We start from the raw sequence: 20,546 nt of genomic DNA on the forward strand, positions 1-20,546 counted from the left end.
ACATGACCCACATCTAACGTCAAAGGCTGCTGATGTTTAGCTGAGCACAAGTGACAGGTCTGATTCCTTCTTGACACAATGGAGTTATTAACTTTTTCAAGGTCCTGTTCTTGGATTTCCCATTGCCTGTCATTATCTCAACTGTTGTCTGATGGACCAGACCACAAGGCACTGAATGTTCAGGACTCACTTTTTAAAACAGACATTAATAAGGACAGCAACAAATTACAAACTGGGGTTTTACAACAAGTTATGATGTTTCAAATGTCTTGATTTGGCTGCTGAGAACTCTCTCAAACTTTATTAATCAGCCTTAAACTCTGAAAAGCTCTCTGAGCAGTAATACCTACTGCTTCAAAACATGAGCTTTCTAGAGAAAATAAAAATCTCTCCACTGTTGGGAAAAAAAAAAAACAAAACAACACATTTCTAATGCTGAACAACTTCCCTTTGGTACAGAACTTTCAACCCAGCAAAAACCTGCATCTCCTTCTGGAAATATTCATCTCTCCCCATTGGCCACAGGATGCTGGAAAGTAAATAAGCTTCCTCCTGACGTTCCTCAAGTCACAGGTGATGGCTCTGGTATCCATCCAAAACCAATCAGGAATTAGGGAATAGCCCAAGGTCACCCCCTTTACCCAGGGGACACACATGCTGTGTCATTGCTGAGTGGGAGACTGCGTTTTGCTCACCAAGTTTAGCTGGGGCAGAGGAACAGAGGTTCACAGCCTCCCACAGCATCGGGACAAGCACCAAGGGCCACAGCAACTGCACTTACTTGGAAGATATTGGAGAAGTCTCTCAGGTTGAAAATGTAGTGGAACTTGACAGCCGTTGGCAGGAAAGTAGCAGCTACTTTCTGATGCAGTCCCAGCGCAAGGGCAATCAGCTGCTGAGCTGATTTTTGCACAGCCCCTGAGAAATCCCCACTTGTCAGGTGCTGCATTAAAATGGTGCTGTAGATCCTGGACAAAGCATCCTGACCAGGGATAGAGAGAGCGAAGACGCAGAAGTGACGCTGAGGAAGAGAAAGGAAGACAGAAAGGTCAGAGCGATGGGCAACAACCTACCAAGCAAAATGCCCTCGGGGACTTGATGTGATCAGACACAGTGCTAGATAATCTCATCCAGGCTCCCTTTCCCATGAAAGGCTGGACCAGCTGATCTTTCGATGTCTGTTTGAACCTGGGATGCTCTACGATTCTCTGACTTGCAGTCCACCTGAACAAGGCTATTTCCCTCTTCCAATTTCCCAGTAGAGGACAGTGTGCAAGTGACATCATTCTGCTCGCTAAACAAGGGGGTTTCAACTGCATTTCACAACTGCTATGCTGGAAGTTCAATCCATTGAAGAGCTGAAGGGTTCTGAAGGTCCTACCACCCTCTAATGAAGCCCAGTCGCTGTCTGTTAGAAACAGCCCCTGGAAGGTGCCACCTCCCAGAAGACTCCTTTATTGATTTGGAACTTGCAAAGACAGAGGAGATGCCCATCTGTGGCCACGGCACGCTTCATTTTAACCTCACAGCTCTCTCAAGAGGAGCAAGGGCCTGGGCTGACTCTGGTCATGAGGTTTCTCCATGAAAGAATTCATTTTGTTCCCCACTCTGCAGGTTCCTCAACAGCTGACAGGTCCCTCCCGGTAAAGCTACGAGCAGGGTCTGTCCCTGCGGCAGCTGCCCCACTGAATGACAGCTGCTCTTGCGTGGGCACCCATTTCTCAGGGTATTTCTTCACTATTGCTCGAGTGCCGAGCTTCATCCTTCAGCATGGCAAACAGCTGCCATGCAGCTGGGAGGACAACGTCCCTCTGGCTGCCATTTGTCCCACTCGGATGCCAACAGGATCTGCTCAGTGGTTTTGACCTGTGGGCACAGGGAGCAGCCTGGCTGCCTCTGACCAGGCTCTGCCACCGCAGCCTCATGGCTTGGAGAAAGGGTAAGTAATATCAGAGCTGGTAATAACCAGCTCTATGACCCAGGTTGAGCCTCACAGCTCCCAAAAACCAGGGCCTGAGGTTTAAGATCTCATCCCAAATCTATACTTCTGTTACCATCAGCAGTTGCACTGTATTGGGTTGGGGGTTTTTTTTTTGGTTTTCTTTGGGTTTCCCCTCCACCCCTCTTTTTAAGGAGAATATACCACCAGCTCCATCAGGAAATTTTAGGAACCAAAAGGCTTTAATGAACTATGTTCCAGAGGTAAATATTAGCTAAGTGAAGGCAAAACATGCCTGTATGAACCAGAAGGTGTTAAGCTGGCTGGCAATTTGTGACTTCTTCCTCTGACTGAGTAGCAGAATGTGAGGAAAAACAAACAAGAGAATAAAGGAGCAAGTCTGCTGCTTCACCATAAGGATTTACAGTCACTAGACAGATTCATGCCATTTCTACTGATAAAATGACAGCAGGATCTCCCAGTGGTTTTCCTCTAGCATCATGCTTAAATAATCCACCCAAAAATAAAACCATCAGTGTGCCTCCCATTGCACAGGGCTTTACCTGCAGGCGAGGGTTGATGGTGAAACTCCCTGCAGTCGGGTTCATGCACGACACGTACTGCACATTTGTGATCTCCTTCAGCGACAGCTTGGTCCTGTCGTACCTTTGGGCGAAACGAAAGCAGTGGAATGGTGCCCACAGCCTGCGAGCAACGGCCGCTGCCTCTCCCTCAGCACATGTCCACAGGGTGCCAATGTCCGCGTGTTTGCAGGTGGGTCAAATTCCGCATCTCGCCAAGGCAGGGGGACATGGACATGGACACCTGTACATGGCCTGGCACACCCAAGTCCTGCTCTTGGTGGAAATCCTTCAGCTTCAACAGCTTGTAGCTAGTATTTTTATCAGCTGGTAACAAGCACCGGGCAAAGCTCTCAGGTTGTACTCGTCACTTGCATGGAAATTGTAGAAAACTGCGTGAGTGCCTCTGGTTTGAACCAACCTGGGACAGAGGCAGCTGCCTGCGTGGGAAGGATGGGGAGCCTGCTGATGGAGCCAGGCGTGCAGCCCCAGGAGCAGAGCCAGCAGGGTTACTGCTGGGGCCAGGGCAGCCCAAGGGTAGCAGCAAGCTTTGCCCATCTCACTCCTCACCATCCCTGGGGCGAGCTGCAGCCCCACTGGGGTGTGAGAGGGAGCATCAGGTGTGCAACACGCCGGCAGGCACGGCTGAGAGTGCAGGCAGAAAGCCTGGACGTGCCTGGGAGGGGACACACAGTATGCTGTGTCCCCCCGTGCCTCCCATGCAACAAGCAGAGCCCTTTTTCTGCCTGACTTCCCCGACATCCACAGCCCCAAATTTCTGCCTCCGCTCCATTGTCTCCATACTTGGGAAGATTTTGGCCAAGCTCAGGCATGCCCGTACCTGAAATGACTGGAAATTGCTACGAGTCCCTGCCCTGTATTCCATGCAGGGAGAACTGCAAATATCTCTGTCCCACACAGCACTGCTGGCTACGCTGTAAAATGCACCAATCCCCTTCCAAAACACTGTCACTGTTTTTCTTCAAATTATGTCTGCCTGGAAAAGGACCTCTAAAGGTCCCTTCCAACCCAAATTATTCTATAAATTATTCTATGAATATACTTGTTTGCTGCTGCCTGACTGAAAACAGTATCAGGTGCTCACAGCAGGGGCAGCTCATCCCAGCTGAGGCCAAATCCATGGCCTTCCTCTCCTCTCAGCACTACAGGACCTCAAGGCCGAGCATCGCTCTCCCCTCTCAGGGTTTGCACTGGGACCAGAGTCACAAGCCACAACAAGAGCAGAGCAAAGCTCCTCTCAAGCAGGCTATGAGCAAGTGAATTCGTTTGCTGGGGACAGGGGAAACCCCAAGGGTGCACAATGCTCGGTTCGTTGAGAGCCTCCCAGCAAGCTGCAGCCCAGCCCAGGAGGATGCGATGGCAAACATGGGATGGGAAGAGGCGTCCACACTTTAACTTCATCTCAAACCCCATCCTCAACACTGGAGCTGAACAAGATGACCAAGCCCAACCAGTCTCTTACCAGTGTCCGTAGTCCAGGTGCTGCCTGATCAGGGTATGGGGCTGCACCGTCCCATAAGCGTCCACTTCAGGCATGTTCAGATCATCAATGAAGTACACAAGCTTCTTGGTACCTGGAGGGCCATAATTTCTGCCAGCCTTTTTATCCAGAGGCTTCTCAAGCACACCTGTAGGGAGGCAGAGGAGCAACTGCTGCATGACATCAACACCTTCTCCACCCAGCTCAGTGCCATGCTGTGTGCAGCTACCGCAGCCCAAGGAGGAGCCGAGCTACGCACAGCACAGGCAGGACGCATCTCACAGCAGAGGGGGAAGCCCCTGGCCCCCCCCCCAGGTGGCATCTGGGCTGCGTATTGCTTTTTGGGGAGGAAGACTTGGTCTCTGCACAGGATGCTGCTCACCAGCAGGATGGGGGCTGTCCCCTACCTGCAGCTATAGAGCAGCTGTGAGCCCTGTGTGGGGCTGGCAGGGACCCTTGGGCAGCTTTTTGGGCTGACTCGACCCAAATTGGAAAGCTCTCAATTCCTCCTTTCAAACAAAATACAGCAGACTAACAGTCTGCTACAAAACAGATATACTTCAGAGCAAACAAAAGGTTTTCATGAAAGATAAAGCCTTTTGAATCCCTTCTGTGTAATTTTTTTACCTAAATCTTGTTTGCTGAGGTTATTCTGATCTGTACAACAAAGCAGTGAATATCCTCTGCTGCCTGCCCCAGCGATACAGCGACCGCACCATTCACACGGGCATTAGAGGCTGGGCACTGGGAAGGAACGAGGGAGATGCTGTGGGCACAGAAGCCCATGAGCAAAGCTGATTTTGTGAATGCAAGTGCATTTTTTACCTCCGTTAGACAGAAGAGATGATTTTGGGGCCAAATTCCTGGACACCTTCAGCACAATCAAAATAATATTTTTTTAATTTAAAGGCACAAAACACCCACAAGTTCCCCGAGCCCCTCCCCAGCCCAAACCTCTAGATGATGTGACAACAGTCAATTCCATAAGCTGTCAAATTGCCACCTAGTTTTAAGTAGGGTCGTTTGTGAGCAAAGGAAAGCATGAGGAGAAAAGTTTCTCATTTCAAATCTTTGGAAGATTTTAATTTCTTTTAGCAGAAGGTTAAGCTGGATTATAAAATGTGGGGAATATTTATAATGCTGGGCTCATATTTAATAAAAATCACCCCACATTGCTGCACATAATGTTTTATAGGTTATTGGTTCCTTTGATTTCAACCCAAGCAACCTTCACTGACTCAGTAAGTGGAAAAGCAACCAGAAGCAGCAATCCTCTGCCCAGATCCTGGGATGGGTTTGCTGTCATGTGCTTGCTGGGAGAGCATCCTCAGTCTCGGGGGCAATCTGTTCTCCTGAAGATGGAATTGTTTCATTTACACAGTTTTGAGCTGTCAACAGACCTGTAAGGTGCTGTAGAGCAGCATGGCAAGCAGTAATTCTTTGTAATTGGGGAAGATGGGCAAATGTAAATGGGACTGGGAATTTCTATAAAAATCTCCTTGTGAAAATGTACACTTAAGCCATTCGTTATCATATGCAACAGTTATTAAGGAAGATTTATATTCTGGTTTTTTCAGACCACAATTCTTTTAAAACACCAGGGTTTTTTCACTGCTTCAGTGCATTGCAGGCAGCTTATCTCTCCCACTACTCAAAATTCAGCTGATTTCGTGTCATAGACAGTTGCTGCACAAAGGAGTGAATTGTGCTAAGAAAAGTGATGAATCTTTCCTCAGTGGAGTCCCTCTCCCCCTTAAACAAAACCCCAGTATTTGAAATTTCTGGTAGCAAGTTAAATTAAGTGTTTCAAATAAGCATTTAATTTAAATTTAATTAGTCCTTAATTAACGTATAAAATCAGCCCTTTTTGAGGTTAAACAAGTATGCAGAAGATTCATCACACTGAAATGCAATTACTGGGGATGAAGTGACATGTTCGTGAAAGTTGCATTTTAATTCAAAGCTGTTTCTCATGATAATAACGAAGGGTCCATGTCTCTGCCGCTGAGATCCTGACATACTCACATTACCACCTGAAAGAAAGTCACTGCAAACGAGACTTAAATTCGACTCCTCTTGCCTGCTGGCTGTTGATCAAGGTGGGGGGGGGGAACAACCCCAAACACAAAGAAACAACAGTTATTGCAATTTTCTAAAGGCAGATCTGGAGTGGAAAGATGCTGAATGGTACCAGCGAGGAATCCAGGTCTACATCAGAGGAGCAAGGACGAGCAGAGGTCCAAGAGGGCACGAAGCAGAGAGAGCAGCAGACTGGAGGTCCAGGGCAATGGGCTGAGAGCACAGCAAATGCCAGAGAAAGTGATATTCTGTCACGGTACACTAAAGAAAATCCCAGAACTGTCTTCAGGCTTGGACAGAGAGAGTGTCTGGCTCCTTTTAACCCCTGCACACATGGCACCTCTGTAAGCCACAGGGCCTGCAAGAATGGGTCGATCCACATACCTATGCTCTGCACCTCAGAAACCTCTGCATCAACAGGCACCTTCTCTAAAAAAATAATGGCTTTCAGGTTAGGCTCTTTTTTAAGTGAAAAAAAAACCTAAAAATCCAAACCTGTTTTGTATTTATGTTTTACAAATTTTAGAGGGTGCCTGCTGGGGGAAGAAAAAAAGCAGCCATCTGACAAACAACACAAAAAGGGACAAATTAACTCTAAAAAATGAGCAGTAGGGAACGAGGCCAAGCAGTATAAATCATGTTTCCCAACGCAAATCTCACAGCCACATCTTCATCCACAAGCAAGATGACTTGCTCCTCTCCGCAGCGGGAGAAAGTCGCCGTCTCAGCCCATAGCTCATGGCCAGAGTAAATAGGGATGCGCTGCCAGGTCTGCCGGTAAGAATCTCAACACCTGCACACACTCACCCATCCAGAGGGAGATAACTGAGCACACATCCCCCCACCCAAGCAGCTGGGCAGACAGACAGACAGACAGACAGCTCAGCCCATTTCCCAGCTCAAGGGCATCTCACAGAGACCTCACACAAGGAGCAAAGGAAAAGGGGCACCTGGGAGGGGGAAAGGGGGGCTCCAAGCATCACACCGCCCAGGGCTGCAAGACTGTCCAAAAGGGGAGATTTTACTCTTTTTTTTTTCCTTGAAGGAGATGTAACCCAAATAATTTGCATTCACACTGTGGGCAGAGGCACAGGCACCATCCTGCAGGGCTGCTCGGTACGGGTAGGAGACCCCGCGAAGGGGGGCGTCAGCAAGACCAGAAACCCTCCAAACTTCTCCAGAAAGCTGATGAGACCCCACAACATGGCCCCTGGTTACACAGCATGGGCTGAGCCTGTGCTGTCACCCCTCTGCAAGTGGATCAGGCCCAGAAGGCAGCTTTAAGCTCTGACTCCCTTCTTAAAACGTCCGTGGTGTTCGGAGCCTGGCAGAGCACGGACAAAGCCCCAGACGTTCGCTGCCTTCAACATCGATCTGGGCTGGGAGCATGTCCCCACCGACTACCATTGCCCAGGAACAACCCAGACGGTGAAGGTTAAAACCTTGGTCTCACCGATGCTTCACAGACGGTGGTCCCGTATAGGACTCGGGGAGTAAAAGGATTTCAGGACATTTGGTTGAAACCAAGCTACATAAAGGAAGCATTTTGTTTTACAGTGACTCACAGCTGCTACTCAACGCAAAACAAACCAGGTTTTTAATTCCTTTTTAATACATACATGTAAAAAAATTATTTTATCTCCCTTTAAGTCACCTCAAAGTGAAAACACCGCTCCAAAATGAGCTACTTTTCAAGAATTCTCTCCTTTCTTTTCATCTCTGAAAAGACTACACAGCAAAACTGACCTTATCTTGGTCTCAAACTTTTTTTCGCTGATGGGCCAAAATCCTCATCGATGGCATTCTTATGAACTTCTCCAGGGCAGTAACTCCCTGGAGCTCTGAGACCCCCAGGGTCAGCAAGCCCTGTGCCCCCTGGAGAGGTGGGGATGTGGGACCTGCTCCATGGGAGCACACTGGGCTGCGGCAGGACACAGAGGACAGCACCAGGAACCTGCAGCCTTGGCTTACAGCCAGCAATTATCCATTAGCACCATCATCGCTGCTAATTGGGATGCAATTCCCACCATCGCACCCTGAGGAGAGTTTGGATCCTAGCCAAGAAACCCATCCTATTCAGCATGGGCTTAAATTCAAGCATATTAAAGACATACCTCGAGTCAAGTACAAGCTGTGTGCTGTACAAAACAGCAGCAGATTTAAGCATCTGCTTTGGCACAGCCCTGAAACGGAGTCACGGCGTGCAGAACTCAAAGCCGCATGTTGGAAAACATCATCTTCTGCAAAACCAGGAGGTCGCTGACCTGAGAGTTTCAGAGTGAGCTTTAAGAGCCCGTGGGTGTCAGTGCAGTGCCCGCAAACGACGTGGGCAGCTCATCCACAGGTCTCCCCCTGAGCACCACAGTGCACACCCCGCTCCGAACCCCGCTGGACACCCCAGGCAGTCGGTAACCTGTCAGGCACAAGTCCTGTGCCTCAGCCTTTGCCTTACCTTGCAGCACGGCAGAGGTGGTGTAATAGTTAAATGGGACCTTCTTCACCACATACGCATCCGTGTCCAGTGACGAGAGCTTGTCCCACACCAGCACAGACTTCCCCGTGCCAGCATTGCCCACCAGCATCACCGGGTGTTGGTGCTCCAGGAGCCTGTCCATGAAGTACCGCACACGGACCGTCTCAGTGGTGGGCACCAGGCAAGCCTGAGAGGGGCATAACAAGCAGGTCAGTGTCCCCATCCCCACCACAACCCCACAGCCATGTTCAGGGGGGGAGAAGTATAATTGGGAGAGCCAGGAATGAGTGAGGTGACCCCAGTTTCTAGACTGCACTAGGAAGGGGAAAATACACGGCTGCCAACCATTAAAATCAAACTGTCTGTGCAGATGAAACCTTGACAGCTGGATGCTGGGAGCAGCATCTGGATCTTCCCACAAACACACGTTTTGCTAAAATGGTAACAATTTTTACAAGTCATCTGCTCACCGTGGCACTTCTAAAAGGAAAGAAAAGCGTAGCTGGCAAATGCAATTCACTACCCACAGAAACTCATTTTTTGTCCAAATCATAAAAACATCTCTATTTTCAGGCACGCAGAACAACGACACGGTATCTCAGGGGCTTTGTCACTACATTGTCTCACATCCTGCTTTTCTCTGCAGGACATCCTGCACCCTGGGCACACCAGCTTCTGGGTCACTGGAGTGGTTCTGTCCCTGCCCCTCATGTACAACCCTCATGTTTGGAAGACGGAGGGTGGAGGTGTATTCACAGTCAAAGCACAGCAAAGCAAGATGGGTAATTTAGTCGTACCTCATAAAGAACAGCATCTTCATTGTGAAGTGCTCGACCTTTAATGAGACTTGATTGAAATGCCTGCGTAGAGTCACCAAAATGCATGTACTCCTCTCAGACAAAACCACGCAAGGTTCACATACCTGTAGTGGCACTTCTGGATCGAATTCAAACTGAGGAATAAGTTTAGACCAAGGCTCAAACTTCTTTGTTTCTGGATCTATGTAAAAGTCAAAGACTGTGCCCTGAGAGGGAAACTTGATAGTCTTGAATTCTGCCACCCACCACTTGCTGAACTCCACTCTGTAGTCCACAAGCTGCAAGATAAAAAGTAGAGAGAATATGCTAATCTGGAGAAATTCATTAGTGATTGAGAATGTTATCTATCCCGGGCCACCAGAGTGGGATTAGTCCTTAAAATATATTCCACAGCATAACGATCTATCCTTTTTCCTATTATTAAGCCTAATTTTTCATTTTCTCCATTTCTTCTCATCACTCCTATTTATTCACCCAGATAATTCATCCTCTGTGTTGATCACTCTTGGTATGTCTGAGATTGGATAGATGGATCAATTTGAAATAGAGAAATACGTGCCTATGACTAAAGAGACTGCTTGATTGATTCTTAGTGCCTACTTCTTCCAACAGACAAGGACACAACATCCATCTACATCTGTAGTCATGGTTAGTGAAAGCATGCATACTAAAACCTTTCCACATAAATCACACCACTCTATTAATATTTAGTTGTTGTCTCCTGGCCTCTTTCCAAGCCACAATCTTTTGGAGAAGCAGGATTGCAGACACCAGTGCACCAAAGCACCAGAGAGGGACTTTGCCACTTTGTCTCTGCTGTGGTTCTGCACTGCCATATCACCCTGGAAGCACTCACTTTCCTGCCTTTCCCCACTATATCTTCCTATGCATGGAGATTTTGGAGCATCTGAAGTTTTTCAGGAGCTGGGGTGACAGTTTTACTTCAGATGCTGGGTCAGGACTTGCAAAACGTGTGTAGTCCCCTCCCCTGTTGCAGCTCTCCTATATGACATCAGGCCAGTCACTGAACGCCTTCCCATGCAGACAATGGGGACTACAGCCTTCTGCCCTGGGGTGAAGTGGGTGGAGGAAGGAGGGGAAAAATGCCCTTAAAAAGATGTCTATGAAATACTGGATGCATAATTTAGCCAGTTTTAACAGCACAGTTTCTTCCTGGAGCATCTGCAGGTCTTTCCTCCCCACAGCCATTTGATGTGCTTTCCCAGACCAGAAGCCCAGGAGGGACCACCAACACGTTGCCTGTAGACTGCTCAGCCTCCATCAGGAAACCTGGGTTTGAAGCTGAACCGAACCATGTCCTCTGTAAAGCCTCCTGAGCCACCATCCATCAAAAGACCAGAGGATTTGAAAAACACATTATTAGTATCCACGATTTTGCAGTCTCGTGCTATTCCGAGAGGCAGAATAACCGTAATTCTCCATTCTCCTGTTGTTGTAACTCCTTGACGCTGGCAGCAGAGCAGCCTGCAGCGCAGAAGGACATGCATCACTGCTAAAAGCTTTCTCACAGGGGTGCCCTTACCCCCGCGCAGGCAAACTGCCTGCAGCTGCGTTGGGATGGGCTGCCCGCCCTCCCTAACCCAGCAGATAAGTGGAGCCGCTCCAGCTCCAGCTCTGTTGCCAGAACAGTGTTGAACTCAAACTGCTTCCTTAATAAAAACCCCATATGGATTTCCGCTAATTTCAGAGCCTGGAAATGGCAAATCCATCATCTGGTTTTGTACAGGGGCCCCGCTACCCACCAACAAGCACAGAGTAGCGGGAAGACTTCCAGACTGTTTCTCCTGACATTTCGGCAGAAAAAGGTCAGCATGAAGGGCACCTTCAATGGAGACCAATAAACAGATTTTATATTGGATCATTTTTCACCAGGCTCCCCCTCGCTCGGACTGCTCTCTGCTCGCACTCTCGTCTCTGACATTTACAGAGCATCACAAGCAGCGATGCACAGCCCAGCCTCAAAGTCAAACCTCCTCCCAGAGGATGGTGTGCCCGTGCAGCCCAGCTCCTCCTGCAACCCGCCCAGCCGCCCAGCAAGAGTGTGCTGCACCAAGGCCACCCCTGCCTGGGCAGCCAGGCAGCCAGCAGGCAGCAAAGCCAGCGATGCCAGGGACTGACTCTGCCACGGTGCAGTGTCCATCTGCCACACGACCACCCTCCAGGCAACTTGCTCGAAGGGCTATAAGTTCCTATAATTAGACAACAGCTTGTACTGCTGAAGCAAGGACAAGCAGTGCTTCCCAGGCTTTGCTGTGTCAGGTTTTTTTAAGTCACCCTGCACTGACAACACTAAGGCTCAGTATTTCCCAGCTGGCACATAGGAGATGGAGGGTTAAGTCCTCCACAAGGATCAAGAAAGCTCATCTCTCACGGGTCATTCAATGGCCACAAGGTACGATGGCACCAAGTGAGCTTGAGCTCTGTTGTTTATCACTTCCTGAATTATCTGCTCCTTGGCATGAAGCAAACGTGGAGAGTCCAGCAGATGTTGTTGGTCTAGCATTGAAACACATGGAAAAAACCACAAGAGACCCCTGTGAGCACTTGAGCAGCCTCTGAAAATGGCAGTGCCTCCACTGGAGCTGGGGAAGGATCTCCTGTGTCTGGTCCATGGGAGACCTCCCTCTTACTCCGCACAACACAGAGTTTGATGCAAGATATGGATCTCCGAGCCCCCAACAGCAGTGTCCTGTCACTAGGCAGACCCATGCATCAGGACAACATGGTTTAGACCTGGGGAAGAGGTATCCCCTGACCAGGAGATGTAACCACCTGACAGGTTCCCAGCACAGACTGGGCAGAACCAGAGTGAGCAGCTCCAGCAGATACAAAATGTAGGACCACGTGCAGGATTTGCAGCTACCCACATGGCTCCCTGTGCCACTTGCTGAAAACCTGGTACTCAAAATCTAGGTCTTCAGGTGCCACACAAGCTCTTAGACACCTCTACGAGTGTCTCAGGTTTCTCCTGTCTGCCTCTGAACCAGTCACATCAAAATCTCCAGCTTGCACAGCCATCAATCTGGAAACAGCAATGCCAACAGAGGGTGGAAAGCCATCTGCAGGCACAGGCACGAAACCATGGAACAGAGACAAGGGTGGCCCCAATGTCAGCAGTGCTGGCAGTAGGGCTCTGACACACAGCCATGGTCTTCTTGTCCATTATTACTGTTAACAGTTGGAAGTTGTAAAACAGCAGTAGCTTTTCCAACTACTTGGAAATCAAGAGACAGCCTGCTGTGCCAAGCTGATCCATGCAGCCACGAAATGGGGCAGAACGGGTCACGAGGGCGAAAGGAAATGCCCATTTCGTCTCTTCTGTGCACAAGACATCAGGGAGAGACAGTGAACAGCAAGGTCAGAGGCAGCAGCCCAACCCTTCTTCCCCAAGGCAAGCCTGGAGAAGATCCTTCCCAAGATCCATGTTGTTCACATGCTTCAGCTCCCACCAAAGCTGCTGTGTTTCAGCCCAGCTGGAAATGTCTGCTTCTCCCATCTTTTAAGGACCAGGACATGAAAGGGGGCTGAAAATGTGCAGTATCAAATGCTAACCTTGAGAAAACTGTCTTATAATAATAATATCACCATGCAAGAGAGCAGACTCACATTGTCTCAATGCAAGCTGATGGATTCAGAGGCTGACAGCTGCAGTTAATCCATAGGATAGATGCATTGTAGGAAGCACAGAGAGTAGCGCCCTGTCTTCCTCCGCATCTCACACTTTGAACGTCAGAGGCATCACTAATGAACTACGGCCTGATTAATCCTCCTGGCCCAAGAAGACCTTGGCCTGTAGATTGTGCCCTCCAGCATTACAGTCTTGGGTGTGGACATCCATCCACCAACAGCTTGACTGAGCCCAGCAGCTCATGCCAGAGACCACCCAACAGCTGGCTGCCCGGAGAGGAGCTCAAGCTGAGTGCCTACAACCATCAGCTTCAACCTGGACAGCACGCTCTCAGCAAAGAGTATTTCAAAGAGTAGAACCACTGCCTACTTCCACTGAAGTGGAAGGGCATAATCCCCAAAGCCCACCCTGCCCTGCTGTGGTGGTTTGGTGTCTGGCGGGGTTTGGGCACAGTTTTGGTAGTGGGGGAGGGGGCTACAGAGGTGGCTCCTGTAAGAGGCTTTGAGAAGATCCTCTGGCTCCAATTTTGGATCCACCTCTGGGTAAGGCCAGACCAATGGCGCCTCTGCGAATAACTATTGAAAGAGTGAAAGAAGCTGTTGATTGTTTCTCTCTGTTCTGTGTGTGTTGGTGAGTGAAGGTGGATGGGAGAGAGCCAGCCCTGCGGACACCCCGGTCAGTGAGGAAGGAGAGGGGGGGCTGTGCCGGAGCAGAGGTTCCCCTGCGGCCCGCGGTTAGGATGGCGGCTGAGCCCCTGCAGCCCCTGGAGCCCAGCGTGGCCCAGAGGTCGCCCTGCAGCCCGCGGAGGGCCCCGGGCCGGAGGAGCAGGGACCGGGCCCGGAGCAGCCGCGACTGCGGCCGCGCTGGAGCCGCCCGTCGGTGGGAGGGCGGCAGCCCCGGGAGGGCCCCGCGCTGGGGCGGGTTGGGGAGCTGCGGCCCCGTGGGAAGGACTCGTGTTGGGGCGGTTGGCGGGGGCAGGTCTGCCGGGAGAGGGACCCCGCGGTGGGGCAGGGGAGGGCTGCGAGGGCCCCTCTGCCTGCGGGGGAAGGAGCAGCAGAGACCCCTTGTGCCGGACGGACTGTGACCCCCATTGCTGCCCCCTGCGCTGCTGGGGGGAAGAGGGAGCAGAGCTGAGCCCGGGAAGAGCAGAGGGGTGTCAGGGGGGAAGATGTGCTGTATTTAAGACCTGGTTGTATCTCTCGTTCTCCTTGGTGGTGGTGGTGGTTGTTTGTACTAAATATATGTTGTTATCCCCAGGTTGAGTCTGACTTTTGCCCGTGACCGTAACTGTTGGGTGAGCCCTCCCTGTCCTGGGTCTCGACCCTCAAGCCCTTTTGGCTGCATTTGCTCCTTCACTTCCCTCAGGGGATGGGGTAGGGGTGAGCGAGCGGCTGTGTGGGGCTTGTGGAGCCAGTTGGGTGGGCTCAAACCACAACACCTGCTGACCACCCCTCTTTCTTATCTACCACTATCAGAAATTGAGGACAGACAAAGTGTCTTCACATCCACTTACGTTTAATAAAAGCCAGTGGTGACAAAGCACTGGTTGGTTTGTGTTATATAGTGCAAGGTCTACCTGCGCAGTCAGATGGCTGAAAGACTGCTCCACTGACATATTCATCTGATAAGTCGGTCTTAATTGATCACGTTATGCACATCCACAAGCCTCTATAAATTAACCTAATGTTTCTCCCCAGTGAAATGTGTCTGCATAAGCAAACACCCCTCTGCATTTATCACTTGACCCCTCAGCTGTTCTCCTCTGGTGGATAATAAGGTCTTTTGTGAAAGGAATTGCTGTGTTCAAGTTTCTAGTTTATCATCACCTATATGAGAGCCCCAGGAAAACAGCACTACTGATATAACATTATGTTTTGGAAAGCATAAAAATAAACAAACAAACAAAAAGGCCTCTGTAAAAGATGCTGAAGTGGCATCTTCTTTCTTACCTGGTCTAGAAACATGGATCCACCAAAGGCCCAGACAGCAGCAAAGACAAAGTAAAGCTCATAAAGCTCCTTGGGACAGTCGGGAGGTGTGTTCTCCTCTGTGAGGAGGCATTCGAGGAGGCAGCACAACATCTGAACCATACTCTGCTCAGGAATGGGAATAATCTTCTTAAATCTAAGCAATGGAAATTGAAAGCACGGGAAATATAATTGGGTCCAGCAACACAGTCGCTCACAAGTCAGGAAGGCAAGCCTAGAAATGCTTTTTCAGAATATTAGCATTTTACTTGTCAGCAGTGCATGTCTTATTCCCTGGTACAGCAATAAAGCGAACACCCATTCTCTTCCTCGGACCTGCTGGCACCGGCACATGTACAAGTAATAACAGTAATCAGAAGTTTCAAGCATTTTAAAACTTTGATCCTCTTGAAAGAAGTAAAAAGGAAGACTTGCTAAAGGCAATGATTTCCTGTGAACATGATGAGTTCAAAAGCGGTCAAATAGAGGAGTAATAAAATAAAACCTTTCATCTTGCCATTTTACATTCATTTAAGCTACACTTACAGAATTCCAAACTAATATTGTAGCAGCACTGAAGTCCTCCGTAAAGTAATTATAGCTATTTGAAAGGTTGGTTCTACAATTTCTGAATTAAGCAAGCTACCAAAATACTCAGCTCAGAGCTGCCTGCAGCTAATCCCATGGATTTCACGGTCTGACGCAATGTTCAGCAAATACAGTACGAAATGTCCAACGGACTTTGCTGCCAACAGCTGTAACCAGCTTGGTCACCCAGGGAGCAGCTCCCTAGTAAGAGGCCTAATTCCTGCTTCCAAACACCACTGCTTTCACTAACGCAGTCGTTCTGACACACCCCCATCGTGGCTGACAACTCCCACGCCCAATTTTACCTCTCCTCTCCTCTCCTCTCCTCTCCTCTCCTCTCCTCTCCTCTCCTCTCCTCTCCTCTCCTCTCCTCTCCTCTCCTCTCCTCTCCTCTCCTCTCCTCTCCTCTCCTCTCCTCTCCTCTCCTCTCCTCTCCTCTCCTCTCCTCTCCTCTCCTCTCCTCTCCTCTCCTCTCCTCTCCTCTCCTCTCCTCTCCTCTCCTCTCCTCTCCTCTCCTCTCCTCTCCTCTCCTCTCCTCTCCTCTCCTCTCCTCTCCTCTCCTCTCCTCTCCTCTCCTCTCCTCTCCTCTCCTCTCCTCTCCTCTCCTCTCCTCTCCTCTCCTCTCCTCTCCTCTCCTCTCCTCTCCTCTCCTCTCCTCTCCTCTCCTCTCCTCTCCTCTCCTCTCCTCTCCTCTCCTCTCCTCTCCTCTCCTCTCCTCTCCTCTCCTCTCCTCTCCTCTCCTCTCCTCTCCTCTCCTCTCCCTCTCCTCTCCCTCTCCTCTCCTCTCCCTCTCCTCTCCTCTCCCTCTCCTCTCCTCTCCGTAAATGAGGGTGCAACTCTACTAGCAGAGGATGGGAGAAGCTCCTGTACTTAAGTTTGTTGGGACTCTACTTTGGCCAGTTCTCACCACAGTATGAGTAAGACTGTTCTCTCACATCATGTTATCATGATAAGCAAGAACCGCATGACTTTGTGGACACCAGTTTGAAGCTAACTCAAGCCAAGGAGCACCACGGCCCTTCCAAATACCTGAGTTCTTCATGTTCACCGGATTGCTGTCCAACCAGGAAACGCACCCAGGCTGGATGCCCACACAGACTGACTTAATTTTGTTCAAATGCATCAGGAAAAATTCAAGAGAGAACTGCCTGTAGAGCAATCTCACCCTCTCCCCCAAACACTGTCTTCTTTCTCACCACCGAGGGGAAGGAAAAGAAACGGAGAGAGGATAAAAGAGGATCTGCTCTTTCCACTTCCCATACTGCATACTAAAAACTTTCCTTCAGCAGTGGTCTAAAATCTGCTCTACAGAAAAGGAATGGTGGAGTGAAATTAGGTCTAGCCTGACACATCAGGAGACTGAAAGACTGAAAGGACTTTCTCTTTAGGATCTCCTGGATTTACTTTCCAAGAGATACAGAACTGGTACAGGAAGTACAGGAACAATCAAATCAAAATCTGATGAAAGCCAGATGAAAATCAGATCCGACCAACAAGACTTTGCCCCTTTATTGCTCTGAGCTTAAGCCAACGATGCTCAGGGCTCTCAGGGGCAAGGAGGAAACCAGCCACCCATGCCACATGCAGCACGACCCCAGAGCAGCACAGCTGTTCTGGAAAGCAGCAAGTGTCCCCCTGCCCTTGCCAGTGGAGACGCAATCACTCTTCAGACGGTACCTTGTTCTGAGGGTGTCCAGGCAAATCGGCAGGTACTTATCAAACAAGATGGTCAGATTCGCTCTTTCAGACTGGATCTCTCGCCTGTCAATCCAGCTGCTCACTGGGGCGTTCCAGCCCAGATCTGATGGGTTGATGTACAGGATCCCTTTAGGCCCAAGGTAAGAGAGAACATCATATAGTAAGGACACAGCAGAGACTCTTCCTTTCCTCCAGCAGAATTTCTCAGCTGCTTTCACACAACTGAAACCCTGCCGAATACACCTGGGTGCCCCATTACCTACCCCATACTCCTGCCCTACCGCAGAGCAGAAACATTCACAGTGAAGAGACTTAGCTCAGGAAGCCAGGTCACCTTTCATGACCCTGCCCCAAATTCAGAACATGGTCTTGCCTGAGTCTTGCTATTGCTCTGGGCACCATTTCCCTATGTGTAGAACTAGGGGACACCTTCATTCCCTTCTCCCATACTTCATGCACTTCTCCAGAAGATAAGGAGCTCTTTGGGATAGAGATTCTCCCTTTCCTCACTAAGTCCATACAGGGCTTTGTACAGCAGGAGCACTCTCTTGGCAATGTTGAACCCTTGATCACCCATCAACAGAGAGCTGTGTGTAAACCTCCAACATAAGGACAGCTCCCCATGTAGATTTGGGGTCAGGATCCTCAGTTTGTCCATGTGCTTCAGGAACCCATGCTGTCCCCCAAAAGGCAGCTGTAATCCCAGGTTGGGAACTTTCAAGAGGGACCAAGTTGTCTACAAAAGACTGGTTAATGGTAATAGATCCTACTTGGTCCATGTAAAATCCCAGTGTGAAGCTGAGGCCAGGACTCACCTGCTCTGGAGACGGTGGCTGGGGTGGCTGTGCGCAGGTGGCTGATCTCAAAGACCAGCCGCATTGTTGGGTTCAGAGGGATTCTCTCATTGCTTGCCAGGGTCAGCACCTGCATGTGGCAGACAGACAGACAGACTAACACCTCCCCCAGGAATAAGAATGAAAAGCATTCAGCACTTTGAACCAAAGAGCTTGGTTGCTGTCAGCCCAGTTCCTTGAGGCAAAGCAGCTGATTTCTAACAGGTAGTAGAACTGATCTTTCTCTCTTCCACAAACCATAATCAACATCACTCCCTTAAGGTGGGGAAAAAGTGTAGATTACGACTGCGCTCTGCTTTTAAAGGGTCTGAAGTTATGATCAGGACATTTGCCTGGCTCTCCAAGAAAGAGAAATTCCAATGAAAGCATGCTTTGAGCTATTTCCCTCATGCACCACTTTGTTTATGCAATTTTGTCTGGTACATCTGAAGAAACACAATTGCATTATTCTAGGAGGTGTTATTTCAGTATCTGCATTTCTCCTAGGCTGAATCACACCACGTAGTCAAGGAATACCTGCTTATTTACCTTATATTCATTACCTTATTATCATCCATCACAGTATTAAGAGATTCAATCCACATCGGATCAATATCTCCATCTAGTACAATCCACTTGGGACCATCATGTGTGATGTTGGCCAGCTCTCGCATGATTGATGAAAACAGTCCTGGGAAGGCGACAGCATTATGTTGATGAACACTGGAGTTGCCACCTGCTCTAACAGTTTTCTCTAGCGACTTACTAAAAATCATCCGAATTAACGCTTTCTTCTTAAGCATTCAAAACTCTGTGCATCTGTACAGACATATTACTATACCACAATATGGGTCTAGTCTGCTTTGAAGGAAAAAACCATTATCAGTTACCACCACTGAAAATGACTGCAGACGTATACATGAGTTTTATCCCCAGCAAGAATCATAAGGGATAAGAAAAGTGGAGAGCAGATACTCAGAGGCAAAAGAAGGCATGAATTACACAATGCAGAGAAAACCATCTGAATATGCCTTGGAAATTCTTACAAATGTTTTTTTGTGGCTAGAAGTATATCAGGGAAATCAAGATGCATTAAACACTGGGTCACGGCTTTAGTGAGATTGAGGGGAGAACAAGCACAGAATGACATTGAATGACAGAACAAAATGTCAGTAAAATCAAGGAGACAGAGAGGATACGGTGTCTCGAGGGGAGTAAATAATGAATGTTAAGAAGAGCAAGAAGGCTGGGAATAGAGCAGCAGTACTGCAGAGCAGATGAAAACTCCACAAAACTACTGCTCTCCTCTACATGTGAAAATACCTAGGGAAACGCTGGTCTTCATGAAAAAACATCAAGGAAACATTAAAAACATCCTCTCTTCTGGTGAATTGTGACAATAACACTTTTTTTTTCTCCAGGACAAGCTATTTCTTTGTGATCCAGGTCAGAAACAGCCAGTAGCATTATATGACTGAAGACAAAACTTGTGCACAACAAATGCCGAACAGCTCACCTGAAACAGGTATCTGCTTCTGAGACTGGGGTGAAAAAAAAACAACACTTCACTGGCTCTGCCTTGACTCAGTTCCTCATATGTTGGACACATGCCTTGGAAACGGCTCCACCATCATTAATATCAGAAATAGCTACTGTCTCAGAGCATCAGTGCTTCCCTCACATACACCACGGCAGCAGCAGAGAGAAAAGTGTCTCTCTCCTAACCTTGTGTACCCACACCACGGAGCAGCCTTGGGATTTAAAAGAAGATTTTGGTTCTACAAAGAACACTTTTAGGATTCCATTGTGGGACCTTTTAGGTCCTAACATGTGTAACCTTTTCAACTCCTGATAATGAAAGGAATGACAGGATAAAAATGGAAAGAGGAAAAGAAGGGGCGGATCCATAAGGGAACACATCACCTCTTGTAAAGCTGAGGTGAAGATTGCCTTGCTGGTCTTTGACAACAAGAAACAAAATGTGAGGAATGGTTAATGCAGAGAATATCTGCCTTGAAACCTCAGGGAGGAGTCCCTTAAGGTCCCCTGAAAGGTGACAGGCTAGAAGCCACTGGACAGCCACCTGTAAAATGTCCCTCCCGCTGTTCAGTGCCACCCGCAGTCCTCCACCTGCAGTAACTGCTGCAGCCGGTCTGCAGAATTCAGGCTGCATCCCGTACTTCCCTCTGTCATCTTGATTTAGGGTCCCTAATTACAGTTAAAGAGAAGTTAACCCTGGCACTGGAGCAAAGCAGGGGGTACGGAGGGGTCTGTTGTGGGGGCCAGGGGAGGTGGGCGGTAGCTCATCTCCTGCTGGACTTCTGGCCGAGAATGATTTACAGCAATGTCTTCCCTTACCTTCCCCACGCCTCCCAAACCAGCCATACACGTAAATTAAAGCTGCCTTTACATATTAGTCA

The 20,546-nt window shown here is 49.0% G+C and overlaps 1 protein-coding gene across 1 annotated transcript in view; it reads right to left on the reverse strand.

Moving 5' to 3' along the window:
* The window catches only part of DNAH9 (dynein axonemal heavy chain 9), a 204,454-nt gene that overhangs the window by 130,130 nt on the left and 53,778 nt on the right, over positions 1 to 20,546 (reverse strand). Inside the window, exons 35-43 of the mRNA XM_086473546.1 lie at positions 18,690 to 18,817; positions 18,109 to 18,217; positions 17,273 to 17,420; positions 14,990 to 15,164; positions 9,496 to 9,669; positions 8,553 to 8,760; positions 4,004 to 4,169; positions 2,503 to 2,605; positions 782 to 1,021 (exon numbers count right to left, since the gene is read on the reverse strand). Of these exons, the coding sequence (XP_086329672.1) occupies positions 782 to 1,021; positions 2,503 to 2,605; positions 4,004 to 4,169; positions 8,553 to 8,760; positions 9,496 to 9,669; positions 14,990 to 15,164; positions 17,273 to 17,420; positions 18,109 to 18,217; positions 18,690 to 18,817 (1,451 nt within the window). The remainder of the gene's footprint in view (positions 1 to 781; positions 1,022 to 2,502; positions 2,606 to 4,003; positions 4,170 to 8,552; positions 8,761 to 9,495; positions 9,670 to 14,989; positions 15,165 to 17,272; positions 17,421 to 18,108; positions 18,218 to 18,689; positions 18,818 to 20,546) is intronic.

Source organism: Leptosomus discolor, chromosome 15, assembly GCF_034619465.1.
Source record: "Leptosomus discolor isolate bLepDis1 chromosome 15, bLepDis1.hap2, whole genome shotgun sequence".
NCBI classification, from domain to species: domain Eukaryota; kingdom Metazoa; phylum Chordata; class Aves; order Leptosomiformes; family Leptosomidae; genus Leptosomus; species Leptosomus discolor.